At 44.6% G+C, this 13,648-nt stretch overlaps 1 protein-coding gene across 3 annotated transcripts; it reads left to right on the forward strand.

Moving 5' to 3' along the window:
- Positions 1-7,311, forward strand: LOC127780829 (leucine-rich repeat receptor protein kinase MSP1). Of its 3 annotated transcripts, none has more exons than XM_052307810.1 (5): positions 1-235; positions 347-419; positions 2,236-2,276; positions 2,526-2,597; positions 3,144-7,311. In XM_052307810.1, exon 5 carries the CDS (start codon positions 3,179-3,181, stop codon positions 7,061-7,063), a length of 3,885 nt encoding a protein of 1,294 aa, XP_052163770.1. In that variant the 5' UTR covers positions 1-235; positions 347-419; positions 2,236-2,276; positions 2,526-2,597; positions 3,144-3,178; the 3' UTR covers positions 7,064-7,311. The 3 variants fall into 3 exon arrangements, with proteins under 3 accessions (XP_052163770.1, XP_052163763.1, XP_052163778.1); XM_052307803.1 differs by having other exon boundaries at positions 347-415; XM_052307818.1 differs by lacking the exons at positions 1-235; positions 347-419 and adding an exon at positions 510-2,144.
- The last annotated feature ends 6,337 nt before the right edge of the window (positions 7,312-13,648 follow it).

Here is a 13,648-nt window from a genome sequence, read left to right on the forward strand (position 1 = left end):
AGCCAAAAGAGCCAGACGAGAAAAAAAAGCACAAAGCATTTTCTTCCTCAAGACCCCCACAGGCCACACAACACCGCCTCTCTCTCTCTCTCTCGTCGCCCACCTGCTGCTCCTCACGTCTCCCTCGTGCCCGCCCCCTGACAAACTCACGAACCCCAGCAGCAGGAGCACGGCGCCGCCGCCCGCTCGCCGCCGGCGAGACCACGCCGTCGTACCCATCCAGCCGAGCGAGCAGGTCAGATCCCCACGTCCTCCCCTCGTCTCCATGTTTGGTTTGTTTTCTGTCCTCCTCCCTTCCACCACGCGCTGAGCCGAGCCGCTGATCGTGTGCTTGCGCGTTGCCCAGCCCGTCGTCTCGCGGAGGAGCGCGCGGCGCCTTCGACGACGCGACGATCCCCGGCGACGAGCATCGCGAGTAAGTAAGCAGCATGCGTCGGTCTTCTCCTCCCTTCCCTTCCATGTTCTGTTCGGGTGATGTTTTTTTTTTCAGTGTCCATTGCCAGATTGCTTCTTCTCTCTCTAATTAGTCTCTAATCTGTTCTGAAGAGATTACTCTCGTGTTGTTAAATCTCACACAATGTGTGTGGGCTTCTGCTCAAGGTAACACCTTGCAATGCATCGATGGATCGTCTTCCAGTTCATCTTGTTTGCTACTCCAGCTCATACTTTTCCTGGATAGATTGGGTGTTCCTTTTTCTGTGACCTCCGGAATTCCGGGCCCCGTGGGCTCAATCCCGCCGTGCTGTCTCGGGCTACCCACCCCGCTGGTGATCGCCTCTTTTGCAGCACTAGAGTTATGGCTCACTGCTCTTTGGTTAGTTCTGCTACTAGTGCAGTGCTACTGGTTTGATAAATGCAGCTTCTGAGAATTTAATAATAGGAGTAACTGTACTTGGTTGGTCAGTCTCCACACGACCCCCATAAACTAATCACAACCCAAATGATGGTCCAAATCCTAGGGAGAGAATCAGAGAACCATAGAAACATCCACCTTCTCAACTCTGTTCCAAAGTCACAGTACTACTATCTCACTGGAGCAAAGATTCTTGCAAAATAATAAAAAAAGTTACTCTAACCCTCATCTCCTCTTTGCATTTCCGCTTCGTCTTTTCGCTTATACTTATACTTATCAGCTAGTCTTTTCGTTTATACTTATACTTATCAGCTAAAATTTGAAACTGATTTTGAGGTTTTTTCATCGAAGTTTATTTTTTAGCCTTTGCTTTTAGATCGCTAAGAACACACGTGTAAAAGTTTTATTCACAAATTACTTTTCGTTTGTAAATACGACGGCTCCGTGAGATTAGCTCTAAGCTTGGGTATACACTACTAGTATCAAGCAAGAAATGCCTGTGGATTTTATCAGTTAGACCCCTGGAAATGTCGAGCCTTTGCAGCAATCGCCGTTCATGGTGGTCCAGTTCCTCCCCTGCCTCCCGGCAGCGTGTTTGTACTGTGGAGTAAAACAGCACAGTAAACTGGTAAGGACTAGAGAGGCCAGGAGTTCAGAGAGCCTGGGCGGAGGCTTCAGAGATTCCTGTGAGCGTGAGGCATGATTTGATGCGTGCTTGTCTTCATTTATCTACAGCGGTGTGGTACTGTAGTGTAGTGTAGGCACTACTCCAGTAGGAGTAGTGTTCAGCTCAGCTTGCGTATGGGTACGTGACCACTTGCTGGCTCATGTAGGTGAAGCGAGGTTCTGGACAAGGGGATGTGTGTGGGAGTAGCCTTTCTTGTGCCTCTGGGTAGTGTGTCTTCCTGTGCCTGTCTTTATGATGTTTGGTTGATTTTGTTTCATCCGATTTGATATAAAGCTGTACTCCTAGCACGTACTGTACTGTAGTGCCTTTTCCTACCTTTTCTTGTGCTTGTGATGGATCGTGGATGGATGTTTCATGGGCTTCTTGATCCTATCTCCATGTTTTTAGGCTTTACGATGAGTGGTTTGCGTAACTTCTGCTTTTATTCTTGCTGATCAGAGAGCAGTTCCTGGTTTTTGTTATGATGGTGTTGTTTCTTTTGGGGGCTAAGACCAAGATAATAGTATTAGTATATCCTTGTGGAGTTGTTGGAGCTATAGTGGCAACTGCCAAACACTGCCCAACCAGCATTGCTTCGAGTCCTTCCACTACATGTTGATTCAAGTAGGATAGGTTTGCTTGTTTCATGTTCTTGTACATTTGAGCTGACAATCGCATGAAAGCTGAGTGTTCCTGTTCTTTTCTAATTGTTCAGGATGCATTTCTGAGAGGGCGTAATGGTTCAGACTGCAGAAGGTAATGAAATTGAAGTTCTTCCTTTGTGCTGAATGTTCGTAGAGCTTACAGTAGTGCACCTGGCATGAATTACATGAATCTTGCATTACCTCTTGCTCATTTGAGAGAAGTGGTATCAACTCTAACGAATTCTTTGCATAAAAAAAAAAAACTCTAACGAATTCATTTCATGAAAAAAAAAAGTTCTCTACTCTTTGATTATTTTCCATCTGATCTTTGTATAATGACATAGCATTAACCTTTTTCCAGGATGTGTATTGCACAGTTTTATCTGTCAGTCATCTATATCCTACTTGAAGTTACAAGGCTACATCTTATAAGGTATTCATATACAACTACTTACTGTATTCTATGGTAATTGCCTTCTTCTTAGAGTAGATGATACTGTTACAGAATTCTCCTGTGTATTATTGGAAATTACCGACTGTTCCTGTCTTCTTTCCTTGCCCAACTTCAACTTGGTAGACAGTTTGTATCTATAGTTCGGCCATTACATGTTCAAGTTTTAAAACCAAGAGATTCAAGGTATAAACATAATTTCCCTACTACTAAGGAAGTCACTGTTATTGTGATTGCCATTATGTCTCATTGTTGGTGCTTTGGAGGCATAGACAAGTTTTAAAAATCTACGTTTGTCAAATCTTCTAATCTGTTGCAGGATATAAAGCAGCAATTTGGCCTTGACATCTATCCTGGCATAAAACAAACAAAACCTGATTGCCACTTTTGGGTGAAATTATCTTTAGTTCTGCAGAGTAGTAATGTATCATTTGTTGACTAATTACAGTAAACGTAATTGAATAATTTCCAGACTTGGTGATATGTGGTTCTTTTGCAGCTACTGACATGGTTAACCTCTTCATGCAGATAATTGTTACAGTCCCAAAAAGAATAACGTGGAAATGGTATCCAATAGTTTCTGGCTTTTCATCCTGCTAGTGAGCTTCATCCCCATTTCTGCTTGGGCAGAATCACGTGATATAAGTACTCTGTTCACTCTGAGGGATTCAATCACCGAAGGAAAAGGCTTTCTCCGTAACTGGTTTGATCCGGAAACTCCCCCATGCAGCTGGTCAGGCATAACTTGCATAGGACATAATGTTGTGGCGATTGATTTGTCCTCTGTTCCACTCTATGCTCCGTTTCCATTATGCATTGGGGCATTCCAGTCACTTGTTCGGCTCAACTTCAGTGGATGTGGGTTTTCCGGAGAGCTTCCGGAAGCTTTGGGAAATTTGCAGAATCTCCAGTACCTAGACTTGAGCAATAACGAGCTTACTGGGCCAATACCTATCTCACTATATAACCTGAAGATGCTGAAGGAAATGGTGCTTGACTACAACTCCTTGTCAGGACAACTTAGTCCTGCTATTGCTCAGCTGCAGCACCTTACTAAGCTATCTATATCCATGAATTCCATCTCCGGAAGCCTTCCACCAGATCTGGGCAGCCTGAAGAACCTGGAGTTGTTGGACATTAAGATGAACACATTCAATGGATCTATACCAGGAACTTTTGGGAACCTGTCTTGTCTCTTGCACTTTGATGCTAGCCAGAATAACCTAACTGGATCAATATTCCCTGGAATAACCTCGTTGACAAACCTATTGACACTTGATCTATCATCAAACAGTTTTGAGGGAACAATTCCTAGGGAGATTGGTCAACTGGAAAATCTGGAATTACTGATTCTAGGAAAGAATGATCTCACTGGAAGGATTCCACAAGAGATTGGTAGTCTGAAGCAGCTTAAGTTACTTCATCTCGAGGAATGTCAGTTCACAGGCAAAATACCTTGGTCAATCAGTGGACTCAGCAGCTTGACAGAACTTGACATATCAGATAACAACTTTGACGCTGAGCTCCCATCATCCATGGGTGAGCTTGGCAATCTAACACAGCTGATTGCAAAGAATGCTGGGCTCAGTGGGAACATGCCAAAAGAACTTGGGAATTGCAAGAAGCTTACTGTTATAAACCTGTCATTCAATGCCCTTATTGGACCTATTCCTGAAGAATTTGCAGATTTGGAGGCTATTGTCTCATTTTTTGTGGAAGGAAATAAACTATCGGGTCGTGTCCCAGATTGGATTCAGAAATGGAAAAATGCAAGGTCCATCAGGTTGGGACAGAACAAATTCAGTGGACCTTTGCCAGTGCTGCCATTGCAGCATCTGCTAAGTTTCGCTGCAGAATCCAACCTTCTCTCAGGTTCTATACCTTCTCACATATGCCAAGCCAACTCCTTGCATTCACTCTTATTGCATCATAACAATCTGACTGGGACTATTGATGAGGCATTTAAAGGGTGCACGAACCTCACTGAATTGAACTTGTTAGACAACCATATTCATGGGGAGGTACCAGGATATTTAGCAGAATTACCCCTGGTTACTCTGGAGTTGTCACAAAACAAATTCGCAGGGATGTTACCTGCGGAGCTGTGGGAGTCAAAAACCCTTCTAGAGATATCTCTCAGTAACAATGAAATTACCGGCCCAATACCTGAGAGTATTGGTAAACTCTCTGTATTGCAAAGGTTGCATATAGACAATAACTTACTCGAAGGGCCTATCCCTCAGTCTGTTGGTGATCTAAGGAATCTGACCAATCTATCCCTGCGTGGCAATAGGTTATCTGGGATCATTCCACTAGCACTTTTCAACTGCAGAAAACTTGCCACGCTGGACTTGAGCTATAACAATCTGACTGGGAACATTCCAAGTGCCATATCTCACTTGACATTGCTTGATAGCTTGATTTTGTCTTCCAACCAGCTGTCTGGTTCTATCCCTGCTGAGATTTGCGTGGGATTTGAGAATGAGGCTCACCCTGACTCAGAGTTTCTTCAGCACCATGGTCTTCTTGATCTGTCATACAACCAATTGACTGGTCAGATCCCAACATCTATAAAGAACTGTGCAATGGTGATGGTGCTCAACCTCCAAGGCAATTTGCTGAATGGCACCATTCCTGTGGAGCTTGGCGAGCTAACAAATCTTACATCCATTAACTTGTCATTTAATGAATTTGTTGGACCAATGCTTCCATGGTCTGGACCTTTGGTTCAATTGCAAGGCCTTATTCTGTCCAATAACCACCTAGATGGCTCCATTCCTGCTAAGATAGGCCAAATCCTTCCCAAAATTGCAGTGCTAGACTTGTCAAGCAATGCACTCACTGGCACTCTACCACAGTCTTTGCTCTGCAACAATTACCTAAACCATCTGGATGTCAGCAACAACCACCTATCTGGGCATATCCAGTTCTCTTGCCCCAAGGGCAAAGAATACTCAAGTACACTGCTCTTCTTCAATTCAAGCAGCAACCATTTCTCAGGGAGCCTAGATGAGTCTATCTCCAACTTCACACAATTGTCTACTCTTGATATCCACAACAATAGCCTCACTGGAAGGTTGCCTTCAGCACTTTCTGATCTCAGTTCTTTGAATTATCTTGATCTGTCGAGCAACAATCTCTATGGTGCCATACCCTGTGGAATCTGCAATATATTTGGCCTCTCATTTGCCAACTTCTCAGGTAACTATATTGACATGTACAGCTTGGCAGATTGTGCTGCAGGAGGCATTTGTTCTACTAATGGTACTGATCATAAAGCATTGCATCCATATCATCGGGTTCGAAGGGCAATTACCATCTGTGCCTTTACATTCGTCATCATCATTGTTTTAGTGCTTCTGGCTGTTTATCTGAGACGGAAGCTGGTTAGAAGCAGGCCTTTGGCTTTTGAATCTGCCAGTAAGGCCAAGGCTACAGTTGAGCCTACCTCAACTGATGAACTGCTAGGAAAGAAGTCAAGGGAACCTCTGAGTATCAATCTTGCAACATTTGAGCATGCACTTCTGAGGGTCACCGCGGATGATATTCTGAAAGCCACAGAAAACTTCAGTAAGGTGCACATAATAGGTGATGGTGGATTTGGCACTGTCTACAAGGCAGCGCTCCCTGAAGGCCGGAGAGTCGCGATCAAGAGGCTCCATGGTGGCCATCAGTTCCAAGGTGACCGTGAGTTTCTAGCTGAGATGGAGACAATTGGAAAGGTGAAACATCCAAACCTCGTCCCTCTACTTGGCTACTGTGTTTGTGGCGATGAACGATTCCTGATCTACGAGTACATGGAGAATGGGAGCCTCGAGATGTGGCTGAGAAACCGAGCAGATGCACTTGAAGCTCTTGGATGGCCGGACCGTCTCAAGATCTGCCTCGGTTCAGCCCGTGGGCTCGCCTTCCTGCATCATGGCTTTGTGCCCCATATCATCCACCGGGACATGAAGTCGAGCAACATTCTACTGGATGAGAACTTCGAGCCGAGGGTCTCTGACTTCGGCCTTGCAAGGATCATCAGTGCCTGTGAGACCCATGTCAGCACTGACATTGCCGGTACATTTGGATACATTCCTCCGGAGTATGGCCTCACAATGAAGTCCACCACGAAAGGCGACGTCTACAGCTTCGGCGTCGTCATGCTGGAGCTCCTCACCGGACGGCCACCTACAGGCCAGGAGGAGGTGCAAGGGGGTGGAAACCTCGTCGGCTGGGTGCGGTGGATGATCGCCCGCGGTAAGCAGAACGAGCTGTTCGACCCATGCTTGCCGGTTTCAAGCGTGTGGCGGGAGCAGATGGCGCGCGTGCTCGCCATCGCCCGGGACTGCACCGCCGACGAGCCGTTCAAGAGGCCGACAATGCTGGAGGTGGTGAAGGGGCTCAAGATGACCCATGGCATGGAATGTGGACCTCTGGTGGTGACCGTCTCCAGGGACATGTAATGCTCTCTGCTTGATCTTCCTGAAACTAATGTAGTAATAATGTAGTCAGTAGGGAGTAGGCTAATGGTAGTTAGGAGTAACTCGTAGCTATAGAGTAACCGAGCTATCTGGAGGCTCTAATGAGGGAAACTAGAGTTACTCATGTTCAGGCTGTAGTTGGAACTAGTATTAAGACCTTTTATCTTGTACTATTGTCACTGGTGGTTCCTGTGGCAATGTGAGTGCTTAATGTGCTATAAGTTTCAGTATTAGCCACGCTATATTCTTCTGTTTTTACCATATTCTTCTGCAGTAATGCCGTCATATATATGAGTATTACATTGAGTTGCTGAGAATTACATGACTGCCTAATATTTCTCAAGTACGTAATTCAGATTTCAGTGGGTTTGAAGCTTTGGACACAACTAGTCCCATCGTGTAGAAAAACATTGCAAAAATGCAAATTTTACTTGCGGAGTTGCCATGGTTGCCATGGAGATCAATTGTCGATCTCGCAAGGGCATCATGAATGCCGAGGCGATGGGTTGGTCACTAGGTGAAAACCTATTCGATTTGAAGAAAAAACATAAATATTTTTATATGGTCCTTTGAAATAAATGATTGAAAACTATTGAATCCTATGAAATTCCTAAGAAATATCTCAATTCATACAAGTTTTGTAGGGTTTTTAAAGTGAGGTCTAACCTCATGAGTCATGAAAAGTTTCCTACGAGGCTATCTCTCATCTAACTTCTGCCCTAATTAGTTACTCACTCACTCGCCGCCATTGCTTGCGTATGCGGCGCGAGGCCTCCGAGCACCCGATCCGGAAGCCTCGGTGCCACTGCCGCCACATCGCGCCGAGCTGCACCGGCAGTGGCGGCGCCGGTGAGTAGACGCTCCTGCTGGCTGCGGCGGCGCTTCACGGTGCATACGGGCGGCGCCCGGCGGCAAAATGGAACGAACGGACGAGGAATCGCTTGTTCAGTTCAGGCTGTGCCCATATACAGGCCTCAAAAAGGCCCAGCAACTAACTCGGCCCAGCAGGTGACTTCCAGATTAGGCCCATTTGTCAACCAGCGACAGCGAGTCACCCAGTCACCCTGCTGTCAAAGCAGCTGCTGCTGTCTGCTTGCATTTTGTCTGCTGATGGGTAGAGTACGTACTACTTCATCAGGGTACACCCACTCTGTAATTAGTACTACTAGTAGTATCTCAAATTAACAGCGTGCAGACAATGACATGCTAACAGAGTAGCAGTTAGTACTACATCATAAACCACTGTATACTACTGCCATCTAAAAAAGACTGAAATACACATGGATGATGAAGCTCCAGAGAGGCCAGACCGTCTAACAGAAAGTCGGTCTAACAAAAATGTGAAGGCATATGTTACTTAGGCTTTTCTCCAACAAAAGTTAGATTAACTTTTCGATACTCGTGGCACGCTTTTCAAACTGCTAAACGATGTGTTTCGTGTGAAAACTTTCTATATGAAAGTTGTTCTAAAATATCAGATTAATCAATTTTTCAAGTTTATAATAATTAAAACTCAATTGATCACATGTTATTATCACTTCGTTTTACGTGAAACACTTAATATTTATCTTCATCTTCAGGAGATTCAAACACCACTTACTCGCAATAGCAGAAGTTTAGGTGAAAAAAAAAAGAACCACACAATTATGTTCTCTCTCTCCTCTCTCTCTCTCTCTCTGCCCTTTGTTTTTTGGTTGTGTCAAACAGACAAGCAGCTGAGCTGATCAACATTAACCCACAAAACACATGGACGCACCACCTTTTCCTCCTCGCATCCATGTGCTATGGCGCGTCGCAAAAGCAGATGACACCGATCGACAGGGGAGTTGCAGGAGGAACTTGGGGGTAGCAAACAAACGCCCGTGCCAAGAACGCAAGAACAGGCAGCACGCAACGGGGCTCCAGCAAGAGACAAAAATTCCGTCGCGACTTGCTTGCCTGCGATCCTGCATGGTTGCCTACTATGCATGTCTCATACTCTCATGGTAACAAACAAAATCTTCCAGCTAGAGCTGGTTTTGATTAGCCATTTTAGCCCTTAGCCCAGCTGAGGCGGATACACTGTTCCTCTCACTTAAAAACACTAGACTTTTGGGTACTTAAAAAAACGAGTGGTATCCAGACTCGCCTCTTCGAGGGGCCTCCACTCGTGGACAACCTCGCTCTGGGTCTTACCCACCCTTGAGTCCAATCTCAGGTAGACGCTTAGGCATGCTGAGTGGGGTAAAAGAATTTGGAATCGTCGATCTCTCCCTTCAAGATTGAGATGAATCGATGTCGGTCGATGGTGTCGAATTCCAAAAACCAGCGACTCAGAGCGAGGTTGTCCACGAGCGGAGGCCCCTCGAAGAGGCGAGCCTGGATACCACTCTTTTTTTATACCCAAAAGTCTAGTGTTTTTAAGTGGGAGGGATTTTACCTTTCAGCTGGACCCAATGCAAGGAGGAAAAACAACACACCTTGTCAAAGAGAGAGGCAGAGTATTTTAGTCCTGGCATAACCCGATCATATTAAGAATCTTTGGCTTCTTCGAAGTTATTCAGATTATGATAATATGTAGCTATATACATGTAAAGTATAGAAAATGAATAGATGTCATAACTCACCTTGGAATCTTGAGTTCTTCCAAATTAGAAAGTGGTCTATAGGTGTTCTAGATTACAAACTAGAGTAATGTTTATGAATGACTTGATTAGCATAATGATCATGTCGCAAATTAAACAACAACATGAACCGATTCGTCAGACCAGATCAAATGTTGGGATCATCATGGTCATTAACATGAGTAGTACTAGTATGATTGAATTGAATCCGTGCAGCCATAAAGCCATTGCTCTTGCCTACCCTGCCGGCCCCTTGATTGGAGTATTAGATATACTAGCGTCCAGCACTTTCATTATCACTCCTCACAGGTCACACCTCCTGACCAAGAGTGACGTATCACAGCAAACGACGGCTCATCTGATTAAACACCATTGTCTTTGCTAACTAGGAGTACTTAACAACATACTACTAGTACTACCTGTCAGTGAGGGCCCGCTTGTCAGTGATTGTTTGCAAAGGAGTATGCTGCTAGCTGTTTGGTACGTGTAGCAGTTAATGGAGTAATAATACACTGTCCAGCAACCTACGGACAACCAGCCTCTGCAAAATTCACCAAGTAAAGTGCCACATTTTTCGGCCAATTAAGCCATTTTCGGCCTCCATGTTGGCCAATTTGGTACGTGTAGCAGCAAGTGAAGTAATATGCTGGCCATTGATTGGTCCCTCCCTGTTGGCACGGCCGGCCGGCCGGCCGGAAAGAGGAGGAAGAAGAAGATAAAGACGGCGAGTTCTAGTTGAGCCGTCCAAATCACGTGAACCCAAAGGAGGACACGAAGAGGAAGGAGTTGGCGAGCACAACAACACATGATCGATCCACGATGACGATGCAACAAGTACTCCTGAGTTCATCACCTTATAGAAAAACCACCAATGGCTGCATCTTGTTTTGGAGTGTGTAAATAATCTTGTTTGATACTACTCCATCTATCACATAATATAACAATTTACAATCGGATAGGATATTTTATAGTACAGAGAATCTGAATATCTAAATTTTTATATTATGGGACGGAGGGAGTAGTATTTGGATGTGTTGCAGCAGCGATCGGAGTCAAGAATATTGCCCCGTGGATTAGTAGGTTTGACACTGTGTCTGGTAGGAGAACGTTGTAATTGTCACCATAAAGGCAAATTCTGCTGTCTAGACAAACGCCGTGTCCGTGGTCCTTGACGAGGGGTGAGACATTGACACTGACTTCACATGCTAAGGAATGTGAGTGCAGAACTGCGAGTCCGGAGGTACAAGATTTTGTACTGGTGAAGTAAGGGGGTGTTTAGATGGGGCTAAAATTTTTTTTAGCTCATGTCACATCGGATATTTGAACGTTAATTTAGAGTATTACACATAGACTAATAAAAAAACTAATTTTATATATGAGAGCTAATCCACGAGATGATTTTTTTAAGCCTAATTAATCTATAATTATTAAATGTAATAGCATCACATTGTTAAAATTATGGCGTAATTAGACTTAAAAGATTCGTCTCGTGAATTAGTCCAATGTTATGAAATGGGTTTTGTAATTAGTGAATGTTTAATACTCTAAATTAGTGTATAAACATCCGATATGACAGGGATGAAATAAGTCCCTGAAAACCAAACAGCCCGTAAATCGGTAAGAGCATGTTCGGCTTACTACAGCTACTACTAGTAGTATGATTTTGTCCGTGGATTGTCAGGCATTATCACCAGAGCGAATCAATCAATCCACCAGTAAAAATAAAACAGTCACGTTGATCTGTCGAGTATTGACCCTGTTGTGATTAACGCGATTGCTTAGGAAGAAATCAAGCCGATCGATCGGGAGTTGACTGTAGCAACTCGCGACCAATGAACTCGTCCTAATTAATGTAATCACATAATCCCCAAACTTAAGTATCTCACTATAGCTACTTCCTCCGTCCCATAATATAACAGCATATCAGAGCAGATACAATAACAAGCTATAAGCCAGCTATAACATATTTTAAAGAGATAAAGGAAGTGAGAGAATAGTAACGGGTTATAGATATTGTCGACGTTTGATGTTACGACTACGGTATTTGGATAGTATGGGGATCGTTGATGCTAGTATATACGCGAGACTGAGGTAAAAGAGACGGAGACATGGATTTTTATACAGGTTTGGGTCCCTGAGCGGTCAGGTAATAGCCCTACATCCTGTTGGCCGGAGCCGATGTTGCTTTTTATTCACCATAATCACACCAATACAATATGTGGGGTAGTCTATCTAACTGTTGTCGACATGATGGTCTGAAGGTCTGACTTGTAGTCGACAACAGGGTAGCCTTCCTCCTCGAATCCGTGTCCGACGAGATCAGAGATAGCGCTTTCGTATCTCCTGACGGTATCCGGAGACACCGTACGGGAATAGTCATGCCTATCCCTGAAGTCGATATCCGGCGGCGTGTCTTGGCGTATGTAGGTTTGTATGTTGTGGCTTTTGGTAAGTGTATGTTGATTGTCATGGGTGTCTTTCATGGTGGTTCCTCTCCCCTGTCCTCCTAGGGGGGCTTGTATTTATATCCACAGGTGTCCTCTTGTCCGAGTAGAACTAGGGAAACCAATATGGATACAATCCGAGTAGTCCTTGTCGTTTCCATGTAGAACTCTGGTTGTCTTTCCTTATCCGGAACTCCCTCCTATATCCGTAGGTTGTTTCCGTATAGGACATGGTATGTGGTGGGTCCTGCCGAGATTTAGTCAACTACTATTAGGTATGTGGTATCCATAACCATGACAGATATGTAACCAGCTGCAGTACGGACTCCAAGACGTAATGTGTGTATGACATGTGGAACCGGGTATTAATAGTATAATAAGCAACTATTATATGAATTGGCTATTACATTGATTATAGATGATTTTGAGCTAGTAGTGGGCTATAGTATTAAACTTGCTCTTGGTAGATGAAACATTTGTCTATATACGTATTACTTCATCCGTTTCACAATGCAAGTCTTTCTAGCATTGTCCATATTAATATAGATGTTAGCGAATCTAGAAATATATATGCGTTTAGATTCATTAACATCTATATGAATGTTGGCAATGCTAGAAAATCTCAGGCCATTCCCAACCCAATGACTAGGATGGTGTCCATAACATTAAATAAGCTGCCACCTAGGATGAAAAATAATATGGCAAGTGAATAAATGAGAAAAGAGAAAGAAACCATGTTTTGCATAAGACATGGTTTCTACACAACATCCAAGATATCATGTGAGATAAGTAGCATTAAATCTAAGTATGGAATAGTGGTGCTTGTATTGGAAGAGTAGTGTCTAGTACTAATTTTTTTTTATGATGTGGAGTTTATAGAAACTATTACTAGTGTTTTGGATTGGGAATGGCCTTTTAAAAGAGAGGGAGTACTATTCATATCCCATTTAATACAGTCGCTATATCGGACGGAGGGAGTAGCTCAAGAGTGAATCCTACCGAAGATCCAAAATTATTTGAGTCAATCACGACGAATGAGAAGAGGACACCCGCACCCCTCCTCGAAACGCGCAATCCGCGACCATATACGCATGGACGCCGTCGTCGTCGTCAGATCGGGCTCGAAACTCCAACCCGTGAACAGCCCCCCGAGCCTTTAATTAGTCCCCCGCGCCCAAAACGCATAAAACAACAGGGTAAACCGCAAAAATCGATCTCGCGTCGCGCACCGTAGAACGCGACGCATTTACGGCCGTCACATGGTACAACACACGCTGCGGGTACAATACACGCTTGGTGTGCCGCCCCTGCATCGCGCACGCGCAGCGAGGAGGCTGCGTTAAGACGACCAGGCCACCACCACCCCCACCACCGGCTGCGCGTCGCGTACAGCGAAACGGGGCAAAAAATCCCGTAAAATTCACATGCGCGCGCGGCCGGCCACCGCAACCACCGAGACGGCCGCGACCGCGACGAGGAGGAGGAGGAGAAAGCAATCGCGAATTGGCAAAAAGCAACGG

Source organism: Oryza glaberrima, chromosome 1 (assembly GCF_000147395.1).
Source record: "Oryza glaberrima chromosome 1, OglaRS2, whole genome shotgun sequence".
Classification (NCBI taxonomy): domain Eukaryota; kingdom Viridiplantae; phylum Streptophyta; class Magnoliopsida; order Poales; family Poaceae; genus Oryza; species Oryza glaberrima.

Coding starts and splice junctions, on each gene's coding strand:
- LOC127780829 (XM_052307810.1), top strand. CDS start 3,179: ATGGTATCCAATAGTTTCTGGCTTTTCATCCTGCTAGTGAGCTTCATC.